Consider the following 27,425-nt stretch of genomic DNA (forward strand, 5'->3'; position numbering starts at 1 on the left):
TTAGGATCCATAGTTATTTTATGCCTAGAAATTTAAAAATAATGGATTTATTAAAGAAAAGTCTGCTATTTTTTGAAAAACGATGCAAATATTTATTCAATATAATATTAATGTTTAGGATACATTTAACGGTAATATGAAAATATATCAGAATATTTTCCATTTTAATTATCATAGAATATATCAATATCGTATCAATATATTGTGCTGGACATGATATATTTCATCACTATCTCTTCTCTGCTCATTCACATAAATTGCATATAAATATAATATCGTTCATATAAGAATATAATTTCTTCCCTTCTTTTCTCTTCTACCTACGCCACAACCATTCATCTGTTTTATGTGTTTGTGTGTATTCTGTGTGAGGTATTGTCCAGCACAGTCTTACAAACATATACATATCATACATAATTGTTTAAATGTTTAATGAGATAACTTAAAACGTCCGCCGTTTTCTCTTCTCTCTCGCACTGGTAAAATATGCTTACTCAACCCTTGCGCGCGCTTCGTATAACAAAAATACAATACATACATTTTATACATAAATAAACGCAATCTTAGGATAAATAGTTTTGTTTTATAATCACACATTTTTCCAGCTAAATAATAAATAGGTACGATTAATTTCTACCGAAATGATATGATGAACAATCTGATGATTCATGCGGTGTGTTTTGAAAAGACGAGTTGTTTCCGAATTGAGATGAATTTTTCGTTTTAGTTTTAATTAATAATTCGCAATAATGAATGAGTAACAATAGGAATACATTGGCATATCATCAAACAGCGTGCGCTGAGTTTTTTTTACAAACAAAAGTGTAAGTATAGTGTAGTATAGAAGTGAAAATATTTAGTTTTTTTTCGTTTTCAAAGATGTTGCCGTAGCCATTTTGGTAGTTTTGGCTCAAAATCGTAATAAATACCTACACTAAATAATAAATATCTTCTCTTGCGGAATAATGATATGTCCCATCAACTTCAACTCAGCTGAGATGCCTGATATTATAATATAAGTTTAGTTGTTAATGTTTTACTATATAGAGTTAAAGCGGGCGCGCTCCTAAATCACAAAAATCGGCTCACTATTCGCCACCAGAGGGCGTCGTGCATGCTCTAGGGCAGACGCTTGTCCGACGCGGCATTCTTGGGTATTATCGACCGGAGGTACGCCACTTCGTTGGTGAGTCGCGCCAGCTCGCAATGCATCGGCGTGTTGTTCTTGGTGTGTTCACCCTGTGCCGGCTGCTGGTGGAGATTCTGCAGGGTTGCAGCGGCGGCATTAGCGGCCGCCCATTCAGCCGGCAATGGCAGGCGTGTCTCCCTTTCGTTGGTCCCCAAAGATATACCCGAATCACGCTCGTCGCTAGAACCCTCGGTATCGTATCTAGGACTGGAGCGTGGTTCAGGTTCCGGTTCCTGTTTGATATTCTGAAGGGACAACAGGGTATTAGCCGCGTCCTTTTCTCCAAGATGTTGTTTGTGGCGGAGTTTTAATGGTAGACTGTTGTTTGCTTCGGTGGTGGTGAGTGCAAGTGGAGTTGATTCATCACCAGAATTACTACTGACGTCATAGGGTGGTGTACGTCCACGGTAGCGGGACCGGGACAGATTCAGCGCATTATTGCTCTCACTTGGGTAGTGAATTGGTGAGGGGTGGTAGGGTGTGAAGGCGGCATACTGCTGAAACTCGACATGTTCACGATGATCCCGAAGGTCACGGTGATCCCGATGGTCTCGGTGGTAGTCTGGGTGCGACGCCGGTGGCGGATGGTGACTGGTAGGTGGATGGTGTGGTTGATGCGGCTGTGGGGACGGTGAGCTTGGCATGAGCATGGGCTGGTGGATCACAGACGTGGGTATAGGGCTAGGACTACCAAATATAGGTCCGCTTAATTTCGCACGTTTAGGGAGAGGCATTTCATTCGCTGCGGCGAGCACCTTCTCCATGGACACTCCTACTTGATCACCAGCAATACCGAATTCCTCTCGGATGGTCTCCAACTGCGCGCGCAGCATTGCATTCTCGCGGGTTAACTCCAACACGCGTTGTTCTAGGACCATGTCATTCAGGCGTCGTTTTTCTCGCGAGCGTTTGGCTGCTTCGTTGTTACGTCGACGACGATCCCAATAACTATCATCTTTCTGGTTGTCTGGGGTAAACAGGCGTTGTTTACGTTGGGGGAGCATGTCTTTAGAGCTGCCCTTTGGACTCATGTAGCCATAGCCGTCCGAAGCGGGCGAGGAGCTTGTTGGGTACATTTCGTGGCTGGAGGGCATGTTTGAATTCAAGTGGGGTGTTTCGCCGTTGACTGGAGAACCACTTTGACCGCGGCCTACTAATTCGGCAACCATTATACGTTGCTTGAGCACATCTGCAAAGGAAAATATAACAAATGAGTATACTACTCATACAATATGTGCACATGCAACAGGACTGGTTCCGAGACGCAAGAAGAAGGGCATCGGGTTTGCAGACGCATTCCCGCAGTATAAATACCCAAGCGTCAAGGTCGTCTTGATTCACCTGCGATTTATTCACGACTAGTAGTACCCTACTAACCAGTTTACGTTTAAACTCGCGCAATATTTCACAATGATTAGTTGTTCATCATCACCGCATCGATTTGCAAATTGACAGTGACCTTTTATTGAGCGCTCGGCTTATCAATGTAGGTATGAATTGTTGTCGAGCGAACAATTGAGGTGTTTTTACACGTGAGTCGTACGCCTCGCGCACGCCGGCGTGCAACGTGACGGAAAACTCACGTGCGCCGCGGAGTTGTTAATTATTTTTATTCGCATGTCTTTTGTTACTTAACAGCCGCAACGTGATCGTTCGCATCCGCACACATTTCACATTATTTAACGCGGCTGAATAATCGATCATTTTTTTATTATTACACGCTGCCAAATAATTGTGCAATTGATGTTTTACTACGCCGTACGCGAAATAAGTCATCGCTTTGCTCATCGATTGTGTTTGTTTATGATTAAGCCGGGCGCATTGCATTCGCAATCGATTTTTTATTGTTTGTACGTCACGTATCCTATCGGGAATGTGTTTTGTTTGTTTGTGACTGTTTCATGCAAAAACCATTCAGTTAATTTTAATAAACTTTGGTATGGGGATATTTTATTTGTCCGAGAATAATTTAGACTACCTTTTGAGGCAAAAATTTAACATACAGAGTGTTAAATAAGAGATTAAAGTTAATATAGAGATTAAATCATATTTTTAGTTATGCAATTCGAACCTAGATGGCGCTGGTGTGTACTTTTAACTTTTTTGGTTCTTAAAATTAAAAAGAAAGTGATTAGTTACTTCTTTTTAACTCCTACGCGTTCGTGGACACTGAAATCATTTGCCAAATTGAAGCGTAAACAGGAAAATCGCTGAGTAACACTTTAACTCTTTATATGAAGTTACTAGGAAATTTTATTTGGTCGTAATTTTCCCTGAACCCACTCATCCCATTTTCTATTTTCTGCGAACGTAATTCACACGTCAAAACACAAATAAAGCAGCAACACACACGCTTCGATTTATTTCAGTTTAAGCACACATTAGATAATACGCTCCACTTATTTTCATATATTTATAAACAAACATAATCGTACCAATGATGCGATGTTTGTCGAGCAGTTAGTCATCGTGTGTATGAGTAAAATTATTGCGCGGAATACGAATGATAATGATCGCCGTGTGCATCACATCGCTTTGCACATATACGCATTATTTAAGTGCGTCGCATGTGTTGATTTTAATATAGGTAATACGTAAAACAAAGATTTTGAAACTTATTGACTTGATCTAGTTTCGGGCACACCCTGTAGCGCATTGTTCTCGAACTGGCGCAAGTTCCACCGCACGGCCGCGTTTACTAGACCATAATATTACACTTTACATTACTCATTAAACTGTGTTACTACACATTCGGTAAAATTTTCATAATCTGATTAATAATTTAGTGTAAACAATTTGAGGCGATTGTTTTGTTCGTTTTGTGGCGGCGATTTGAAGGTAAACTCGGATGCATTGTGAGGCGATATTACGTTTTATTAACTCCGCGTAGACTTCGACTTCGACATCGCGCTATTAATTACGCAATACGTTGTGTTGCACTAATGTTCTGCAAGAGTGATTATTTGGACGAAACGCTACATCGGCGTGAGCTGCCTGAAAGGTTAGCATTTACATTTCACCACTGTGACCTAACCTAACAGAGCTGTATTTAAATTTAACATTCCAACCTTAAAATTACGCGTATTTAGCACAAAGATGACTCGGCGATTTTTCGGCTATGTATTGTTTTTATTGCGCTGTTATGCATTCTATTTATAAATCTGTTTACTCCGCGCGATGAAATTCAATTGTATGCAACCAGTTGTACTCAACTTGATATAATACAAACAAAAATGGTTGCCGCTTATAAAACGCCACGTAATGCAATAGTAAGAGGATTTTCCACGTGGAAATCGTGATTCATGCGCGTTTCATTGATGCCAACATTCGGGAAACATCCAAGTCATCATTGTTTATTAATTCATTGAAGCTATGATGAATAAAATAAAAAGTTGCGAGGTATAAATAAAAATGTGTAACAAATTTGTAGGTTGACCGGCCAACGGATTAGGCCAAGCATCATCTGGCACGGTAGCTCACAACTTGCAACACGAGTTCGTTCTGAATAGAAGTTGTGCGCTGGTAACGAGCGCACGATGGAACTAGGCTAGTGGCGCGCGCGAATGCTCAAGAATGCCCTACAATTCCTCCGACTTCTACTTTGACTCTTTTATTTTTCACCAATATTGCATAATTGAATTTTATACACGCATTTTTATCGTGAATATCCTGTGATTGGTGTGATTATGAACCATTATCAATGATGAGTCATCCGTGTGAATTATTCATGCTAATATTGCGCATCGTCCACATTACACTAGAAATTAATTAGAATTGCGTCATCGTTGCTCGCTGGTAATCTGCATGCGTACACGTGGTGCTTGATTAGAACAATCAGCGAACCGAAAACCACCCTCGATGGTTAATTTTAGCATTCGTTCGCCATGCTTATCGTTTTATGATAAAATTATCGGAAGCGGTGCACTGTGATCACATAACAGATTAGCGAGGTACTTTTAAGGGGAAATTTTCGAAGAATTTGCATACAATGCCCGAAATTTTGTGAAATAATTCCGAAACGACAATGATTAAGCATGTAGATCAAGAGTTACACGAAATAACTGTATGGCACACGTGTAGAGGCGATGTGAAACAAACTGTGTTGGTGTTATTAGACCGTATCTGTCACCTCGAGGCACGCGACCGTAACGACACAACGTGAAAAAAGCCGATTTAACCGTAATCTGCCTATCTAATAACGCACTTGAATTTTCTTTGGCGTGGGGAAAATAACACGACACCTACCAACAAGTTGACTGCTGATGGCGAACGAAGTCCTTTTGCGCGTCACGGTGTCCAATTCGCACAGAGAAATCCAAGAATATCCAAAAATTCACCAAAACTCAATCAGTTAAACACAAACTGTTAACGCTTTTTTTCTTGTTGAATGTTTTATGTTCGTACAGTCTGAGCGCACTTTTCGTACTGAGCGACTGCGTGCGTCCGCGGCGGAATTAAATATAACACGAGTGTGGAAGCGCGCGCGAACGTAGCGCGAGCGCCGACGACGGAGTAAAATCAGAGTGGGGGTAAAACTTGGCGGCGGCGGCGGCAGCGGTGGGGGCGCGACGACGACGAGGACAACACCCTCTGTGAGTCACCTTCGGCGACGATTACGTAACATTGTGTCGCGCTCACAACACTCACAGAATATTATTTCTATTATTTCTAGTGTTGGTGAAATTTCTACGAATAGTAGCGATTAGTTTTATATTTATGATACATTTTTTCGTGCACGTAAAAATTACTGTAAACAGAACTGCGCACAGACAAAAAGTGATAAACAATTTTTATTGACGAAAACAAGTTGTTTATTCGACTATTATTAAATAGCAGCGCGCGCCGAGTCTCTGAATGAGTGCGATAGTGAATATTGTTTTAAAATTAAATGCATAAATGCGTCGTAATTGTGTGTGTATCGCAATTATAATTATTGTTGTTTTCATAGACGGTTGGATAATATTTTCTGTTGGTTTTATGCATTACGCAATTGCTCTGTAAATTTAATTTATCAACGCCGATTCAATAATATCCCCGGCGCCTCCACCAGCCGATTTTTAGATGAATTTTTTGATTTGTTTTGTTTTTCTGTGCGCTGCGACGCGGCGAATCGATATTTTACGTAGTCTATTACGCAGTTGGGTCGTTATCCTTGATCCTGTGCTCTTGAACTCGAGAGTTTGTCGTGCTGTGGTGGGAGGCGGGTGTCTGGCGCTTGCATTTTCGGCGGTTTTCAGGGTGGAAATTAAACGCGCCCCAGACGTATCGATCTCGCTGCCTCTGCGGAGTTCGTTTGCCTAGACTTTGGGTTACTGACCATCGCATTGTTTCATTTCTAATGAATTTATTACATCCAGACGACCAACAATTTTTTTGTTCGTTTCGATAATGTTTCATCATTTGTTTTCGAGGTGATTGACTCCTTTACATGGACGATTAGCGGGGAAAAACATTTATTGTTTAATTAATAATTTCAGCGGATGTGATGCGCTTTTATTTTTAGTGTTGTATGTATATTGTTTGCTATCAATTATTTGTTATTCGAGGCGCTTTTGTACGATTTGCGCTGACGCGGCGCAGACGTCTGGCTATTTGAGTGCAATTCGATCGGTCTCAAATTAACTAACTGATACTAATTAATACCTTTGGATGCATTGCTACTAGTTATCTATTGAAACTTCGAAACTTGAGCTGCAGAGTAGTAAAAATTTTGTTGGCGTTGCTTTATTTTTGTTTGGTGAAAGCAGAATGAAAGTTTTTGAAGTTAATTAATGTTTTTAGGTGATAATGCGTAAAATTGGAATTTTTTTAAAGTATGTAAGCTTGTAATTTTCACACTCGCCGTAGAAAATAGTGTTTTTCACATTTTTGAGTAATTTACGGGTGTAAAATGTGTTTTTTCGTATTTTTAATCACAAATAATGCAACTAATGAATTTTCTTTGTGGCATTTTTTGCATTTTTTATTGAAATTTATTTTACACAAATAATACATTTTTCAAAATTTTCAATGGTTAAAGTTGCAATTTTACACACTAGTATTTAAAAATAGCATTTTTTAGGTAATTTGCGTGTATAAAAATGATTTTTTGCATTTTTAATTTCAAATAGCTTCATTTTATTAAAAACTAACCCCAAATATCACCCAAATAACAAATTTTTACACCCAAAAACCTTTTTTTGTTTTTACTTTTGAAGACTTTCCTTCAACATATTATACATTGTATTAACTTGTAACTTGTTTCTCCCAATAGCCAACTTGGTAAACTCAAGTTGTACGTAGTTGTAAGATGGACGCGGATAATATTAGTTTAGTACCTCAAGCGACGCGGGCGGCTATGAATAGAACGTCGACACCGATGTCGCGACGCGAAAACAAACGCCGCCGTACACTGCGTACGCTCGCTGCAATGACCCTGACAATGAATTCTATAATTTTATTAGCGAGACTCCTACGAGCGCCAACTAGCACAGAAAGCGAAACAGAACAATTCGCATGCATTTGTTACAAAAACTCTCAACGCACGTCATAAGCGATTAGAATGAAGCAAGGAAAAAATAAATGCAACACGCGCATATTTTTCGGCCAAAATGTCTAATCGGCATTTATTGGAGACGAGCTGGCTGGCTGGCTGGCTGGCTGGCTGGAAACGAGGGTTCTTATCAGCAAAATACTCTCACGATACTTCAAATCAATTCCGAGAAATTTAGATATCGATTAGATTTTTATCAAGATAAAAAGTAGTTTTGAAAAAAATAACGCCATCTATATTTAATACATGTTTGTTTGCCTCTTGACGATTAGCTTCCTTGATGAGCCCCTATATTATCACATTTGTAGCGCAATCAACAGACAATCAGGTGTCGAGGAAGTCCAAGTATTATTTATCCACTTGTACCGAAATTAAAATATTACTTAAGTTTTATTTTTTATAAACTTTTTGATATAAAAAAAATAAAAATATCAAAAGTTTAAACTTGGAGGAAAGCATTTAAGGCCACGACAAGGCCGCCAGCGTCGTTTACAACACTTGCCAACAACATTAACTTCGCGACATTACGATCAAGTTGTTTGCGTACGAAAACAAAACGTGTGTAATATGCGTAGTGATATATCCATATCAATATCGTTTTCGATGACCTCTTGTTCCTTCTTTCCGGTAGTCCGCGCATGACTTCATTATTTACGCGCGTGAGTGTACGAGACACACCGGTTTTTACCTGTGTGCGATAAATTTAAATCGCCGCGTTATCGACGCGCATGTTTTTCTTTATTTGTTTGGGTATGATTAAAATGGAAGAAAGAAACGGACGAGGAAATCGTCGCCGCATGCGCTTGTTTTATCTGTTTCACCTTCGATCGCTTCGTTTAGATTCTGTGTTTGTTCCATTTTCGATTTAATTGTACAGGTTTACACACGACGCCATCTTGTTTTCGGTTTAAATATGGCCGCAGTGTGTTTTTAGTGTTTTTTGTGTTTTAAACTTGGATAATATGTGGATCGGGGTTAGTGGGGCAAAGAGCAGATATTTCGGCTTTTGTTCGCTTTGTTTAAACAATGCATTACGTGGTTATTATGTACTTATGAACCTCCTTGATTCACCCAGCGTCGCGCCTCACTAAAGTACGTGTGGACGTGTGGAAATCAATAAATTCCCAGATCGATTACGAACGATTACTCGAAAATCTATTTATTTGCCACGTGTTTCCAATGATAAATAAATAACTAACAAACAAACAAAGATAACATTACAAAACTATTACTGGTAACCTTTTATTTTGAATTCTTTTTCTTCGTTGACTTGTAAATTGCGATAATAATAAAGTGCTTTAACTGGGCCAAGATCTGCAAACGCCCAACGTGCGAAATGGATTTATTATTCATATATCGACATGTTGAATGGAGTGATTAATTAGAATATTATTTAATACATACGCCACGCATTGCCTGACAACTATATCACTTATAAATATTAATGTGTATGCTTTTAATTAATAAATGTAATTCAGAAATGCGATAAATGCAAAGCTCAAATTACATGTCTGATATTTTAAGTACACTTAACGAAAAATTAGCTTAGGGGTCATGAACACTAAAAATTAGCTTACTTTGTTGTTTTAGTTGGAATATCCTTATGAAGCCCGATAATTAGACAGTAATAATTTAAATTATTAATTAATTACTCGTAAACTATTTGAGATATTGTTGTAATGGTTTCAGATATTTCCTTTACATGAAATTCTACGTTTTCTGATTAAAAATGATGAATATGAGATTGTTAAATAAAAAGTTAATAAACTTTGATTTTGTTGGAAAAAATAGTTATTTACAAATTCATTTATAACTTTTGATAAATTTAATTTATTAATCAAATAATAGTGCACATCGATGTAGAATTTAATAGTGTATAAATTTCTGAACAAATCTTAAATGTAGCTTTATTTGTTTTTGAGTAATTAATTAATAACTATAACAATGGAACCACTATAATTGCGCCACGTAAGATTTGCGTGATTACAGTTCAATAGTTTAGTTATTTCTGAATTATTTAGAAACTATTGTCACTAATCTCAAAATTGTTTCAGAAATTGATTCGGTATTTAATTCTACATCAAATAGCATTTAATATAAACAATTCCCATTTATACTCAAGAAAATATAAACAATTAAAATCAACTTTTGCAAAAATCAAAAAATTTAAACAAAATACTAAATATCTTTTGCTACACCATTCTAATCATTAACATCTTATTAAAATTAAATAAAGAATTTAATAGGTAATAAATATTTGAAGAAATTATTATGATAACTTGATTGGTTTGCGAGTTATTAAAAAAAAACTATCAAATTAAACGCTTTTTTGACATTCAATCTTTTCTCGCCGTGATTTAAGCCAGTTAACTGACTACCAACTGTTGTAGCAGTTTTCTAGTAGCGTTAGTAGGTTAGTAGTTAGATAGTTTCGAGTGCGCACGCCTCGTTTGCTCAGTGGCTCACATGTTGGTCCCACACACAACACACACTGGCGGCCAAGCTTCAATGTCGCAATACAAGAATTGACAATGACCCCCAAAAATGTTACGCGAACATTTAAAATGTAAAAACATTTTACGTGTGCGAAACTACTAAATAGCTAACAACTGAATGTCAATGTTAACTTTTATATACTTAAGTATAAAAAAATGTTGGTGATTTCTTTTTACTTACCTGGTGCTTGAAATAATAATCCGTTATCAGGATGCATTGGCAAATGCAGCGCACCCGGAGGCCGCGCGAATCCTTGAAGCGACGCAATGATGAGGCGGGTTGCGCGCGCACTCACAACTTTGGCGCGCTAAGTCAAGTCACTTAAGTCACTTAATCTAATATAAAGTCACTATACGCACACAAATCACTTAAATGTTTAATTTTACAATTTTTAAATTTTATACTGATGAGTGTTGTTATTTGGATGATTGACAGATGAGTATCTCTGCGTGTTTGTCCCGTTTGCAACTTGCGCCGACCGACGATTGCCGCCGAATGTCGCTCTGCGAGCGTAGCGGTGAACGCTACGCCACCAAGTGCAAGAACACGGCGCACCGCCGAAGGTGGGACCACTCTTTTGCTAGGCCGGTAAAAGTCCGCGGCGGTAGTGACCCAGTTCTAGCCGTGTTGCGCGGTGTGGGCAAAAGCAAAACCGCGATGAAAGCGGAGAAAGGGACCGCCAAAAGGAAATGCGGTCGGCGTGTGATGTGTAGTTACGTGAAGATTACCACCGCGCATAATCAGCGGCCTCGTTCTTCTCTCCACCAAGTCTCTGGTGGTACGGCTGCATTGCTCGGATAAAAATGAAATCGCGGACTTAAGCTCATACGCGCGCTTAGATTAGGTTAGGATTGGAGAGAGTAGTGATTAACGCATCTTGGCTGACCGTAATTGCTTTTTGCTCTACTAATGTGCAATGCTAATGCTAATATCTTCTGTGGCCATGTGATTTGTTTCAATTTCACTCAGAAAAGCATGATAATAACATGTAGGTCAATATTTTATAAATTTAAAGAAAATTTTGTTTTGAAAAAAATTGAGTTAAGAATTGGAAATTGCTGCCGCCGAATATCTAGGCTAAAGCCAAAACAAAGGCATTTAATTTATAACTTTCTAGGTCGACTTAACTCAACTCAACATTACATAAATTACCAAATCATTTCGTACCGCGCCATTGTAATACTTTCGAGTCTTTGATTATCGTTTTAATTTATAGAATCTTAAGACAAAAGATGAAAGATTTACAAGAAGTAGGTAATAAAATTGTTTTTAATGCGTAATTAACTTAATATTAACTTCAATTTTAATTAAAATAGTTTATTTTATTGGTATGAATTTCTGTAATGTTGATGACTCAGTTTCTTTTTTGTTCTTGTAGTCTCATAACAAAGAGTTTTGCGTCATTTGATGTCATGCATACTGACTAATATGTCGCAATGGCCAGTCAACAATGGGCAGACTTAATTATCGTGTTTTTGACCCACGAAATGTATAACATTAACATCTGAATTATTATTATTTTAAGTGTTATACTTAAATATATCAATAAAAATTTTCTTTTTTAATTTTGTTGCAATTTTACTGTGTTTTAAGTTGTTTTTTATTTAGTTTAATTTAATTTTAGTTCCTTTATCTAATCATAATATGATATTAATGATTTGATGATTTTAACATAAGTTATCGAGTAATTTATGTCTATTTTTTGATTTTTATAAACCTGAACTGAACAACTAAACAAAACTTTTTGTTTAGTTTGGATACAAATACGAATTTCTTACATTATTTAAGTTCTCCATATTTCCATATGTGACTTGGTAATTTCACCTTGCAATCTTGTTTTTACTCTTTTTTTTTTATTTTCCTTCCTGCGAATTCGTAAACAGCACTCAGACGCTCGCTGCAAGGACGATTGTTCCTTCGAGTCGATGCACTCGCTCTCACGCAGCCGTACGCATCCTTATTTTTATTTCATCCTCGTACAGTAATGTTTAATGTGCACTTAGGATCAAAATAAGTACGGTATACATGCCGCATGTACTTGAGAATTCTATTTTTTACCTTTTCCTTGTATTTATCGATTTCTACATGTTGCATGTTATAACTGCGGTGAAGTCACTGAAGTAATTGATAAGTGGCGCATATTAATAAGTCATAATTAATCGATGACGACTCGTGGAGTATTATATAGGTATAAGCTTGGGTCGCTGGGAATTTGCGACGGCGATTTGTGGTCTGATGGCGTGATCATGACGAAGAGCAAGGTCGACCCTGGATATTTCACTGACCCAAACGACAATGTACACAATGTAGATGTGGTGAGCGTTTAATAATTCCGTGGAAGTGCATTTTTAACCTTGATAAAGACATGTAGGGTAATACGTAGCAACATGAAAAAACATTGGTTGGTAAAAACATGAAGATGAACGAAAAAAATATTGCATCAAAATAGTAAACCAACATTGCGGCCGTAATTATTAGTTTAATTGTTAAAATAAGTAGGTACTTTTTACGCTTGACTTTGCTTGTGACGTCATTGTTGAGTTAAAAAAATGGAAAAGGTATATTAATCCAAATTCACAAAAAGAAAATCAATTTATCAAAATACCATCGAGTTTCTCGTTGCTAACAGTGACGTCATTGTTGAACTCATTAATTTTTTATAAATTTTGAAATCTAATTAATGGTCTGATAAATCAAATCACTAGCCAGCACAATTTTCTGCACACAGGCAAAAGTATCAAATTGCATTGCCATGTAATTAGCGCTTAATGTTGTTGACTCCGGCGGTGGCGTTTGACGTTTGCGCAATTTTCGCGGCCGTTGACGCAGCGGATGTTTTGATAAATCGTCTGGCTCGCGAACCGTCCGCGTTTTGCACTGTGCAATTTGCACTCAACCTTCTGCATCACCACCCACACGCCCTTCAATGATAAACGTTCAAAAATTTCATCTCTCACAGACTCGTACTTATTTAACACATTCAAAACTATAAAATATCATTAATATTATTAAGACTGTCCGAAAATTCCTACGGTCCTGATTTTATTTCGTTGGTTTGGTGGGTTTCATTCCGCAATTTGCAAAACAATGTATAACATGCCCCATGAAACATATTTACATGTTCAACATGATGATTTGTACTTTAAGCGGAATGTCGCTCAAGAACAAAGAAAACCCCAAAACGCGATGATTCAATGATTCAATTTAATCCTCTGTGTGTGTTGGGCGATTACACGTCGGCGAGACAATGAATGGAATCGTCTGAAATTCGGCGACTTTGAAGTTGTGCTGTGTCCGCGCGACATTTGTGACGCGCCCGAAAATTGCATCCGGAACAATTGCGGTGCACAATGGTGTGCGCTTTGCATCCGAGTGCAGCGACCTCTTCGGGGTGTCATAATTGCGGTGGATAATTATTTCGACGCGACTAAGAACAAAAACAGCACAACGAACTTGTTTGTTCCAAATTCGATCCAAGTTCCTTTTGCATTTTTCGTTTTTCGGTTATTGAACGCGCGACTAACAAAGGTGTTTTGGACAAAGAAAAAGAAATCATGGAAAAAATGTGATTTCATCGTTTTTAATTAGCTTCCAGAATTTTTTTCAAGAAAAATCACAAAGAAATAAACAAAAATTTGTATTAAATAGTATTTTAGTGCCTACGCAGTAAATTTCTAATTAAAACCATAGAAATTATATTTTTACCTCTTTAATTAAGAAATTTATAAAAATATTTAGTAAAATCAACATTAAATTAGTATTTTTTACCTAGGCAGTAAATTAGCACTTTAATGCCTCAAAATTCAAATTTTTATAATTTTAATCTACCAAAATCAACATTAACTTGTTATTTTAATACCTAGGCAGTGAGTAATCACTTTATTGCCATTATTTATTGGCATTAAACAAAAACCAAATAAAAATTACGTTTTTGAAATGTTTCTTTTATATTTGCACGCATATGATGCTAATACAAGCTCTCAGTCAAGAATAGCGCTCGCAAACGTGCGCTTTCGATAAATAAACTCAACCATCGACCCCGAACGCAACTGAAGTCATAACGCCAAAGACATCATACTTACATGCCGCATGTATGTGTGTATGTAGTAAGTACGCAGTTGAAGTTCAAAACTAAAAACCTCGCGAAATGAGAAAGTTGCCTCACGCCTCAGCAGTGATTACCAATATGTGTATTTTTACGTGCGCACTTCTAGCGATTGCAGTGCGCGAGACGTGTCAATTTTTTTATTTTACTTACTGTTATTACCATGACGTGTAAACATGGTACACGCAGGTCGCTGACATATGAGTACCACACGTCTGCCGTCTATGTTTGGGTCATACTTTGATCGGTGTCATAAATCAATGTAATTTGATCTGCAATTGGATAAAAATTATTTTTTGTTTAGTTTTTTGATAATTACTCAAAAACTATTTGAGATATTTGAGTAATTCTTTTAGGGTATATTAAATATTAAATTATGAATATACTTATGTATAATTTATATTGATAAAAAGGTTTTATCAAAAGATATAGAGAAAATTGTTGAAATTTTTTATGATTTTTAAAAAAATTCAACATTAATTGTTTATAACTTTTTATGTAATAAATTTTTTAACATAATTTTTCTTCAGGAGGATAAAGAATTAAATTCTTACTTTATTATTAAAAGAATTATTAATTTAGCTCTGGTAGTTTTCGAGTAATTAATAAATAATTAACATTATCGCAGTAAAATTTTCTTGCCACGTAATTTATAACCGCGATTGTATAAAGGTCGTAATATAATGAAATAACACAATACACGCAACTCTTGTCATTGTTCAACGATTCATGTAGGGTAGTCGCCCCCAAGGCGGCTTTTTATGCGTCGGGGCAAAGATCATTGCCACCAAATCACAAAAAACATATACAATATGCTCTCAGTTAAAAAAAAAGAAAGAAAAATTAAATCAACATAAAATTAATTTAGGAACAAAGTAATGCGCGCATGCGCAGTAAAATTTTATTATGAGTATTTGCCCAATAAAAATTGAATATTATGACACACATACAATCGCAAATTGTGTAACTTGGTGTAATCGGTTAGACACTGCAACGATTATGTCTAGCGCTCGCGCAAATTATCAGCAATGCCGTTATCACACACATGCACAAAACGTTAACGCGCTGGGCGCGCGCACCAGAGCCGGTGAGTCAGTCGCGGGGCCGTCTCGCCGGATCCCAGCGCGGGCCTCACCCGCCACAGGACGAGGACGATGCACTTGTTTTCGCAGGATTGCTCAGACCCGACGGCCCCGACGAATCCACCGGCTAAAAATATACGCACACCAGCTTCTCAACATGCTTCATCACTTATATCCCTTTATTTTTTCTTTTTTTACCGCTTTTTTTGTTGAATTTTTGGCCAAATTGAATATTTGAAATAATTTAAATCGTCGGTGAATTTTGGTGTTTATGTTTGGTGTTTATCAGTATTCATACAATATAATTGCGTCGTTGGAAAAATTGTTTTTCGAGCGCAGACGTCGCGCGTACTTTTTATCATTGAAATGTATGTAAAAACGTAAAAATATCACACGCAAACAAACTCGAAATGTTTGTGCTCTCGCTGTGTGTGACTTGCACAACATTTTTTGTGTTACATGCGCGATGTGCGAAAAAATAGCGTTATATCATTGCGGTGACACGTATCGTCTTGTCGCGGCTAGTATAGCAACACGATAATTTTTTTTTTGAATTTTTAATTATTGTGCGCTATCTGTTGAGTTAATGAATGCAATGCGCGGCGTAAATATTTTTGTTTCAAGCGTGATTATACGGTTTCGGCGGTCGTGAAACGTTTCAATGTCACGGTCGGATGTGTTGCATTTGTCTCATCGTTTCGTTTGTTTGTTGTTATAAAAATTGCGCGTCAAGTGGGCCAATGGAGACGTGGAGAAGTGTTTTCAAAACTGCGCGCCAATTTTTGTTTAGTTTTTTATTAATTACTTGTAAACTATTTATGATAATGATATCATTTTTTCAGCAGTATATTATGATTAAATTTTACGTTGAAATATGCCAAATATTTGTTTATCAGATTGTTGAAAACAAAGATATTAACAATTAAAATTTGTTTTTGTGAAATTTTAATTATACACAAATACTTATTAATAACTTTTGATAAAATATTACAATGTATAAAATATTGTGTTCTTAGAATCAGAATTTAATGCTGAATAATATTGTGTAAGAATCATCAATGTAAGTTAATTAGTTTTCTCGTAATTCATAAAAAACTGAAGGTATTCAACGGGAATTTTTCAGTCTTGTAAAAGCACGTAAACTCTGCTTCAATTATTGCAATAATTACCGAATAACTTAAAAACTATTCAAGCTATCATTATAATCTTTTCTTGTTTCCTAATTAAATTCTACATTTATGTACAAAATATTTTGTTTGTAATTTTATTACCTATATAAAAAGTTATTAACAAATATAATTGCTTTTGTAATTTTTAAATTTTTTTCCAAAAAGAGCTTGTAACTCTTTATAATTAATTCTTATAAATATGATATGCCAAATTTAAATACAGAATGTATTATTCTCTAAATAACCAAAAAAATCATTGAAATATGTTAATTATTTTGCATGCCATTAACAAAAAACTAAACTTTTCGTCTCCACGTAACTACCACACACTAGATTAACAATAATCTGCATAAATATTAGCAAATGTCTAGGCACCCAATGTTTATCTGCAGTCTTTTGTCTGAATTTTCTGGTGTAATATGTATTTTTAATTTTTTTTGATAAATAGTCTGCGTATCTGTGTATATACGCGTGGAAAAATTGCTTGCGCAAAGCCACTATGCGCAATGTTGAAAAAAAACGGTTAAAGGACAAAAATAAAATGTTAAGCAAGGTTAGGAACACGGAGCGTTTTTTTTTTTTGAGTAACGCACGCACATCATCACGCCGCGTTTATGTATTTTTTGTCTGGCTGCCTTCTACATACACATCAATGTGGTTCTCGTATGATTTTTTTTATTTTCGGCCGCGAGGCGCGCATTACTGCGTATTACAACAACGATATGCACTCGCCGGGAGACAGATAATGAGCGCCTCGTCGATGTTTGGCAATTTTTGTTTATTTGGCTGGGAAAACGTAATGTGTCTAGGCGGCGGCGGCGCGAGCCACTTAAAAAATCCGCGAGCGCAATGTTTGGGATTTTATTTTACAACAATTGCTGAGCTTAAGTAAACATAGACGAAAAACGGGAAAATAATGTCAATAATGGTTCTTTCGATTGTTTGATTGGGTGCATATGTTTGATCATGTAGTAAATTTGGAAATGTTTTTCTTCTTCTGTTTGAATTTGGTTATGTTATGTTATGCGCTATGTGCTATGAGTGCCTCGCGGGCCTCACGGGCGCACATCCGACCTGATCCGACCGCGCGGCCAGACGCTACGTAGCGCGAGGCGTGCGTTCGCTCGCGACGTGTTTGTTCGGATTCGACCTTCGCGAAAGTGCATCGCACGGGCCCAGGGACTTTTGTCTCGTTTTAACTGACCTATCACCATCTGACGCGCCGCGGCAAAGCGCGCGCAAAGCTTTTGCCCTCTTTCGCGCTTCCGAAACCGCTCTATTTCGTTTTCATCGGGCATCGGACGCGATTCAAACGGGTAAATTCAAGTCAATTCATGTTGAAACAGCACAAATACGTGAAAAGTTAGTTGAAGTAGCAGACAATTGGGTAAAATTAGTATTTTTTGTAGTTTTAGTTATGTTAAGTTACTTAAGTCACATAATTTTATTATTTTTTAAAGGAATCTGTGCAGGAATCGAGTTTTTCTGTAGGTAAAGGAATTTTATTAACAAAATTTATTTTATAATAACTCGTGAGATAAATATTGTAGAATATTGAATGAAGTATCATAAGAAAGAGAATTTAATTGAGAATATTCAGAGTGAAATTCAAATATGTACCCCCATCATTAACGAAATTAGAAGACAAAAACTGAATAAAAACAATTATCTGTTATAACTTCGAAACAAATAGAGATAAATTAACACTTTTTTTACTATCGATAAATTTTATCAATATCTATAATATACTTACTTAAAAAATATTATTTTCATAAAACCTGCTTACAAAACAACAAAAAAACCTAAATATAACTACGTTAACACATGTTATTTCTTAGTTTACAAGTTTAATTAACTAATTTACTGCATAATTTTACGATCGCATTCTGAAATATTTAAATTACGTCTGCCTTTCAGCCGAATTTTCAGCGCGCCACAACGTGCAACCGCTGTTGCGTTGCGCGCTGCTCACCAAAAAAAACCATGACATACACAATGATATTTTTATTGAGCAAACAGTCTGGTGTTAATTGCGTTACGCTTGTCTCTCTTTCCAAAGAGACGCGTTGCGGCCGTAATTATTATTTTTTCGCGGGCGATTATCGCCCATTTTACATTACATTCACATTTGCATTTTGTATTGTGACACACACGGCGTTACAAAACACGAAAACCATTGATAACACGTCGAATATTATTGATGTTGATGTTTACCGAATAATATATTATCATATCACATTACAATGTTGCAAGTTGAATTTTTTTTATTTTTTAAGTTACGTTGAATTTACGACTGATTAACATTTAATGAAATCATCCCCCTGATGTGCCTCCGATAATATTTGTTTTTCGGATGATTGTTATGATTGATTCCTGATAAGCGGATGATCGGAAATTACTAGAAGCTTAATCGACTATTAATAGCGCTTATAATAAGCACGTAATTGAAATAATTGGGTCGATTGTTTGCGCAACGCAACGCGAACGCAATTGTTGTTTACGCCGCTCGTGCGCGCTGATATCATGCATAAAAGCACAGGAATCCGCGAAAATATTATTCAGACGCGTGGCAATAACCTAACGTCCTAATACAATACACATCCTGTAATTGTTTACATTGTGATAATATGATATATATATTTCAATAATAAATTTAAGTTTATTATGTTTATTAAAAGAAATGAATGAAATTTTCATGGTCACGCGAATGATAAATACCCAATCGTCGTATCCATTGTCGATTGTTGCATTGCGAATAAAATGCACTTGCCCTTCGAGCGATGCAACGAGTTAGCGCCCACCAAGGTTAACTAGCTGAGGTCCTGTCTGATATTTCTTTTTCTACACTTTGCAGTACATTACTCGACGGTTACTTAATAAAAACTGGCTAAAAATTACTCATAATGATATTATTTAATAACATAACCTTAAATTTTGACGTTTACATTTGACAGTTGACGGGAAGATGAAATAACCTCAAAATTTTAGTGTGTTTTGTGTTTTTTGTCATTGAAACACTTTGTATGTAACATGTGAAGAGCAATATGTGCAAGTTATATCGTTGATCATTGAACAAGAAGTCGGCGGGAGTTTGGTTTGGTTTTTCGCAGCCGGTTCGGTTGGTTCATGGGCAACCGGCGCAAGTTCAGCGTCGCGTCGAGCACGCATTCGGAAATGAATTAAATTGCATCGGCGCGCGCACACACCTCCTTGAGACTTATTTTTAAACTCTCTTTGCGCATATCTACGCCGTCTATGTGCGTTACATTTTAATAAATCTGGAATCCAACAGTTTTATTCAATGAATATTTTTTTTCGAGTTTTGTGCTTTTTTGTGTGTTTTATGCACTTTGTGGTTGATTTTCTTTCAGTTTCAGTATTATTATATACTTGTGTGGTGTGTGTTTGAGCGGCCGACTGCCTTGAATAGTCCATTGGCCCTTGCGAGCGGTTTTGCAGCGGCGCGCGCGTTCGCGAACCCGTAAACACACATAACACACACGATCGCGTTCGCTTTCGATGGCCTCTTCCTCCGGCCGCCGCCGCCCGCGGCGCGTGTCCCGTCTGCGAGCGCTCCTAATGTCTCTGACCCCGCTTGAAATTCGGGTGTTTGGCCTTATAAACCCGCCTAACGATCTGCACCTGCAGTAAAATCACCAAAGAAAAAAGAACAAAACTAACACACCATTTTTTTGTCTAAAGAAATACAAATTGCACATTTTTTCTTCATAACTTTTAAAATAATACCAACACATTTATGAATTTTACATGTAATCATCTCCTTTAAATTCTCTTTATAATGATACCACATACAATACTATTCGATGTAAATTTCCTATCGTTTTTTGTGTTTAAAGTTTAATGTTTAATGATAACTAGTTTTATGACTCTTTGTGGCGTTTATAACGTTTTACAATAGAAATAGTTGATGACATTGCATAAGCCATGCATGTGTTGGTGTATTATTCAATATTACATAGATTACCGCACCGGTATCACCACAATAATAATGCACTTAATAATTAAAAATGGTGGAAATGTTGATAATGATATTAACCGCGTTGTACTTGTCGCACAGCTTACTGACCTCCAAGTTGTAGTTAACGAAGTAATGCGCAATCACACAATGCGCTGATGACCTATCCTATCAGATACTTGACCCATTTTAAGGATGCACTTCTTGGACCTTCATTGGCGTGACGCTGGATTAAATCACGATATTACAATAACACAAACGAAACGAAAATTAGGTCGACTCACAATTTAGGTCGGATTATAACGTGCGCCTGTCAATTATTTTATTATTTCGTTTGCCTGGTGAAGGTCCTGTGAAGTCCTGAAATAAAATTAATGTGTCTGGTGGTATTTGCACGCCGCCGGTGCTCATAAAACCTTTTTAATTGAACACTATACAATTGTGTGTATAGTGTGTTGCCTATATGTGGTGTTATAGTAGTAGTTCAGCAGCTAGACACTTGGTTGTCGATTGCAGCCTGCTTGAGTGGCCATTGTTGAGTGTGGAGCGTAGCGAATAAAAGCGCAGCTTAGGGGTCATTGTGTTTCTGCACGCGTGTGAGTTTATGCGCGGAGACAGATTTGAAATTATCGCCCAGTCGCGCGCTGCCTAAAATAACTCCAAGGTGACTTGCATCTGCATCTCTTGCGACCGACAACGCAACAACCCAATTACGACGAGCTGGCGCAATTAAATTTTTTGCAAACTGCGCATGCGTGTGCGCATTATGAGGATTCCTTTGGGTTTGGCGGAAACCTTGACGCCAATTTTGATACTTTGAGAAGTTGAAAAGCCGAGAAAATATTTTAAGACATTGCAAGTCATGTGCTTTTCTTTATTTTTGTGTTGCACGCGGATTTATTTTGAGCATTTATTTTATCTAATCATGTTAATTAGTAAAATTGAGGCTTAAAAGGGTACAAAAACACTTGAATTTACAGTTTTATATATTTTGTTGTTTAATCTTGTGTGCTTTAATGGCTCAAAGTTGAGTTTTATTGCATAGAGGATCACAACTTGTTGCTTTTTGCGGTTGTGTGCCGCCATAACTGTATCTAGCGTAGAATGCTCGCGCTCGTGCAACAGTTGCGCGTTCTATCGTTTTGCTCCTGCTGGCCTCCTGCACGCGCGAGAGCGCGCAACTTTCCCTGGAACTGGAGCACGCCGAATCGCCGTGATAACGATGCAACGCGATGCAGCTTACTTTCCACGCTTACTTTCCACGGCCGCGCTGCAATTATGACGTTTCATTCGTTGCATGCCGACTTATCTAGTCACAGCGTTTTCTTTTCCAAGTAAACTAAAAAAAAAAAACACTAAAGTATACTTAACTTAAGTAATATTATTTGTTTCAATACGATATATGATAAGTAAGTTGTTAAGTCATCCGCGCATGCGCACAATATGCACTGGCAGTTGCAGTCGAGCTTTTTTGTTTTGCGGTGCGCCGGAGAATGAAGACCGCAGGCGTGCAATAACAGGGTCAACGTCTGATTGACGAATAGTTGTCCGACCCAAGGTCGGCGCGATGACGTCAGCGGCTGCGCCGCCCGATCATTTGCACATAATGGCCGCCTGCAATTATCTGGCATCCCCCTTCGTGGACGTAAAATTAATGCGCCAGTCGTCGCCGGCTGCACGCACAGGCCGCACACCCACACAACATGTGCATATATGTGCACGAAATAAAAAAGGCACGAATAATAAGCGAGCATCAAGACTCATGTAGTCGGCGATATGACTTAAGTCACAAAGTGAACAAAGGATGAGGGTTTTTTTCGGCAATTGCGCAACCGCCCAACCGCACGTTTACAGGAAACTGTAACTTGAGTCATTTTAACAGCAACTGACTTAAGTTACTTTAGTACAAGATAAAAAAGCGATTTTGAACGCTTCTTTTGATTTGACTTAAGTAATATTGTGGATTTTGCATGCGCGTTGCGTAAATTGCTCAATTTCTGTTGGTTTGCAGCTGTAGACATAACAAAATGTCAGATTTTCAGAAAAAATCACTAAATATTTAGTTTATAATCGCCACATAACCAAACATAACCTCAAATTCGCATAATTTAATAATACTTATTTAATTTAATGAATTTGTTTGGAATGTGTAATTTTATTGGTGTTTTTTTCGACTTTCGGTTTCGTTTTGGTGTTGTTGGTGCCCCCGAGATCGGTCGTTGATGTTTCATCGCTTGTTTTTTGCATCTGGTGCATTCATCTCTCGCGCGATCGCGTTCGCACGTTGCGGGCCCCGATGTTTTTCATTAAAGTGCATAAATATCTAAAAATAATCACGCCGCCACGTCGATTTCTTTGTCTCGGTTTAACGGCCCGGTTACTTTTTTATTCTGGCGCCGAGATAAACAAAATATCAAGGCATCAGCCGCAGCATCCAGTGTTTAATGTTATTAAGCAAATAACAAAATTGACGGTTATTATAATGTAAGTTGATTACGCGCACGTGCGTAGTGTTTTCTCTTAAAACAAATGAAGAATAATAACTGCTGATTAATTAATCTTGTGTTTTTGCAGCTGAATGAAATGCAATTTACAAGTTGTTATCGTTGTTATTGCATCTGCATCTGCAACATGGCGGTGAATGAAATCAAATTGAAATGCTCATCGTGGATGATCGTAAATGTTCAACTAAACGAAAATTACGCAACAGGCATAACCTAAAGGACGTGTTTTTGTAGAGTCAGTTGGTATTTTTCGATAATCATATCTTCTCCTTAAAAGGTAGAAGCATTAACATGATGTAAGTCATTGATACATGCTTTATTCATTTTGATAAGATTTACACGTATTAATGCTAAATATTATGTTTTTGCAGCTGAATATAACATAATATGCTTATTTTGCATAGAGTTACATTACACCACCGCCAGATGGCGTCAAACCTGCAGGAGTGTTCCTACTGTTCGTTATCCGCGTGTGTTTTTCTGCGATCATCATTATTCTAAACAACAAAAGAAGTAAAACAAGGTGAGTGATTGATACATTTATTCTCTTAATGATGAAATTTGTGCCGCTGAATAAATATTGTGAGTTGTTTTCGCAGCTGAATGAAACACTGCACACAACTTGCAGGAGATTATCAATTAGTAGTATAATAACTTGTTTGTGTGACGCGCGCGCGCCTCGCTTTTTGTTAATTGCATCGAGACGCTGTTAACACGTTAAATAATGCCGCGGTAAATAAAATAAAAATAGCGCAGGGCGAGCGCAGCGACGAAAACAAGTCGTCGGTGTCGTCGCACTGTGTGTCCATTCTATAGCGCGCCCGGCATGCAATGTATTGCAATCGTGAATCTATCGCGAAAACAAGCGCGAACGACGACCCAGCCGAAACTCGCAGACGCAAACAACTTTGTTATGATCACCGCGGCCGGCTGATTGCGGATCAACGTTATGCGTGCGGGCGCACGTTTTCTGCGATCGTAAACGTGACATGACAAAAACACATCAAACAAATCGTAGGCTAATTGAAAGCAATACAAGTGATACATTGATGCTGCGTTTGCGCACGCGCAAAAAGACAATGGCGTCTTATTAAAATGAATATAGGCTACTTTAAGTACACGTCGATAAATTTCGCGTCATACTTCATGCCCGCACCGCGTTATTTATTAGTCTGCAGTTGCGCGTTGATAATATGTGCATACAAGTTTCATGGTCGCATCGCCTGATTTGCAGCGCCTTGAAAACGAAACCTTGTCGAGTCAATTATCGAAGAATTTGCGTTTAATATGAAGGTTATACATGCATATACTGACATCTTGCGGAAGAAAAATGAGTTAAATTTGGATTTTCAAGTTTAATGCCTTGTAACTTCAGATGTAAAAATGCTAACTTATTGAGTTATACATCATTTGTAAGAAAATGTAAAGGAGAATATTATTTATTACATTCAATTGCACACATACACCCTTAATAAAATTATTAGGGTTGAAAGAATTATTTTCGAAAAAATTATTTTTGTTAAAAATTTGTTTATAACTCTGAAATTAATAGAGATAAATTAATTTTGTTTGTTAGGTTTGATAGATCAAAACATTCTCTAGAAAGTGTACAAAGTACAGTTCATAAATTTTTAATGGTTTTGTCATAATTTACTAAAAATGATGACAAACATGTAATTTATGAAATATTTCATTTAATAAATTAAAAATTACTAAACCCATCGATAACACACATTAATTAATTATCATTCAATGTGCTTATTTGCTGTTTCTTTGAATAACACACGTTGATGCTTGTGGCAAACTCTCTTTTTAATACACTTAACTAAGCCTAAAGACTAGTTCCAGTTCCTTGCATCTCCTCGCGACTGCCGCTAGTAATTTGCCGCTTGTAATTGCACACACAATGTCTTTCTCCGCCAGCGTCCTGCTCCGGCGTTATTATTGTATTTATTACGATAACTCGATGCGCCATTAGTAGGCCAAGCCTCTCACCGGCGCGTGTAACTAACACATAATCTCTCTCGCCGGCCGCTGAAGAGATAAAAGAGAAAACGCAAAATGGCGCCGTGGTGGTCGTGGCATTCGTTTTGCTTTGTGCGCGGATCAACTTATATTAGAAAGCTATGTTGTGTGGCTGTTCATTTTCACGAACACGATCGCATCCACAGCTGGAGAGAGTCGCGTGTTATGCATACAATGTGCATTGTGTCAGTGTAATCTTTTTTTCTTTCTTTCACCTCCGCTGATATTGCAACGGCAAACATAATTTGATCTAGAAAATTATCTACTGTAATACGATTGGTTAAATAAATTCTTTTTCTACTTATTGTAGTGATAACACGCGCTGTAAAGGACGCATTATGAAATAACCCGTTTGATAAGATTATTCAGTTTAATAATAACGCTGTTATTGTCATTTGTGGCGTTGTAACATATTTAATTGCTGGCGTTTCAACAGAAAAATTAAAATTAACTTGCGAAGAAAACAATTTATTTTATAAATGTAATAATAAATGGATTAAGAGTAGTTTTTTTATCGTATTGCATTGTGCGTTTGTAAATTATAAATTAAAACGTACAAAAAAGAAGAATGCGACAACCAGGAAGCGAGTGTTAAGGATACATCCTTGAGGCACTTGTTGTGCAAGTCGTGTCCTGCGCGTGACTATATATAGCACAAAAACGAAATAAATCTCGGCGCGGCGAAAACCTTGCATTTCCAACAATGATTCATGCGGTTAATCAATATATTTCTCATGAGAGAAATGTTTTGTGAAGATTTTTGTCTTTATTTTTTTTTGTGTAAATTTTGCTTCCGCCATGTCGAGGCAATTACGGCCATTTAAAATTAGCGAATAATTCAACGCGAAGTTTTCTGGGACGAAGCCGACGGTGCTGCGGCTCTCTGCGCGCCGCGACCTGATTGCAAACTGGGTCACAGTCACACATCTGAATCAAACTGTGAACACACGCCGCACAACTGCTAACGAGCATCGAGCAGTCGAAAGCGTTAGATTGTTACAAATTAATAATAAAGTAATCATCTTTTTTCGCTTTGCGATAATTTCATCGGATTTTGCAATTGGTGGAGGCGCCCAGGCGATACTAAGAATTAAAAGCACTTACGATGCAATTACAAGAGCAGTCAATTTCCGTGAAATGCGCAATTTGCTTTCCGCGTTTCCGAATCGATTGATTTAATGACGTGCTCTTGACGCGGCGAGAAGCGTAATTTGCGTGAATTTCTTTTCGAACTTTTTCCGCGCGTTTCACACGAGAAATTTTGCATTTTCTTTTTGAGTGGTGCTTAAATTTTATTGTTAATTCAACAACAGAATGCGTAGCTAATAAAATGATTTGATTTGTTTACTATTAAAGTTAATTTATGGATTGCTTTATTTGGTTGCATTTTCGAGAGAAATTTGCATTTCTCTCTGGACGATTGTGTTGTTACACGATACGCATTGACGTAGATTGAAGGCATTACGAGTGCGGCGAGTCGAGTTGAGTGTGTGTGTAACTTCAACTTGAAGTTGAAGTCGACTTCAATGTCGAGCGGCGAGAGAAATCCGCCGCGCGCTCCTGACCTAAGATACTGTGCGTAAATTACATTGTTAAACGGCGTGCACATACGAATCACGCGTGTAACTAAGTATGTATTTCCGAGAATGACATACAGTGCGTTTTATCCTTACAGATTGAAAAAATTATAGATTTACAAGTAAAGGCATAGAAATTATTTTAAAATTTGCGTTATTTTCATTTGAAACTTTGATTTATTATAAAATCAAGCTTAAAATATTAATTTTAAAATATTTTGCACTCTAGATCCTTCAAAAACATGTGATAACATTTTCTTTACTTAATTTCTATTACATTATACTGCAATACTGCATTACTAGAAGACAATTGTAATTCAAGTGCACGTAGACTAGGTGAAAACGTTCTTTGTTTAACAATAACGTCTATCCGCGCACATTTGGCGTTCGTGATTGGCGCTTGGCGTGTTGTTGTGATTATCTCGCAAATTAAGAGACATAGAAAGGGACGGATTGAAAATTATTAATCTACGGGAAATTCTCTCTAAGATGTCCATAGTTACGCCACTATACAAGTATATCTGTGTAATCAGTGTAATTAACGTGTTTTCTAATTTCCACGTTGGTGTACCGTAATAAATTTCTACCCACAAACACTCGCAATGACATAAAAAGCACTCACTCACTTAGTTTATTAACAAATAAACCATTTGTGTGATAAATTGGAATAATTAATAACTTGTTATTCTTAGCAACTTTCTTTTTAAGTTGTTGTGTGGTGTTGAAAAAATAAATTACGAAGAATTAAGAGTCAAGGTGTGCGCATGCAT

General features: G+C 37.1%; 1 protein-coding gene across 2 annotated transcripts; it reads right to left on the reverse strand.

Moving 5' to 3' along the window:
* Positions 1 to 68: 68 nt before the first annotated feature.
* vri (nuclear factor interleukin-3-regulated vrille) lies at positions 69 to 10,559 on the reverse strand. 2 transcript variants are annotated; one of them, XM_065309394.1, is made up of 2 exons: positions 10,398 to 10,559; positions 69 to 2,378 (listed from the first exon to the last, which is right to left on the reverse strand). In XM_065309394.1, exons 1-2 carry the CDS (start codon positions 10,432 to 10,434, stop codon positions 1,120 to 1,122), a joined length of 1,296 nt encoding a protein of 431 aa, XP_065165466.1. In that variant the 5' UTR covers positions 10,435 to 10,559; the 3' UTR covers positions 69 to 1,119. The 2 variants fall into 2 exon arrangements, with proteins under 2 accessions (XP_065165466.1, XP_065165467.1); XM_065309395.1 differs by lacking the exon at positions 10,398 to 10,559 and adding an exon at positions 5,435 to 5,648.
* Positions 10,560 to 27,425: the final 16,866 nt, after the last annotated feature.

This window comes from Atheta coriaria, unplaced genomic scaffold, assembly GCF_025399875.1.
Source record: "Atheta coriaria isolate IRGN ID8LTWV9N9 unplaced genomic scaffold, Caltech_Dcor_3.1 hic_scaffold_8_pilon, whole genome shotgun sequence".
NCBI classification, from domain to species: Eukaryota; Metazoa; Arthropoda; class Insecta; order Coleoptera; family Staphylinidae; genus Dalotia; species Dalotia coriaria.

Bases quoted from the DNA above. Each gene is read 5' to 3' on its own strand.
- vri (XM_065309394.1), bottom strand. From the start codon at position 10,434: ATGCATCCTGATAACGGATTATTATTTCAAGCACCAG. The intron at 2,379-10,397 runs GTAAGTAAAAAG...TTTCCTTTGCAG, and splicing joins ATTATTATTTCAAGCACCAG to ATGTGCTCAAGCAACGTATA.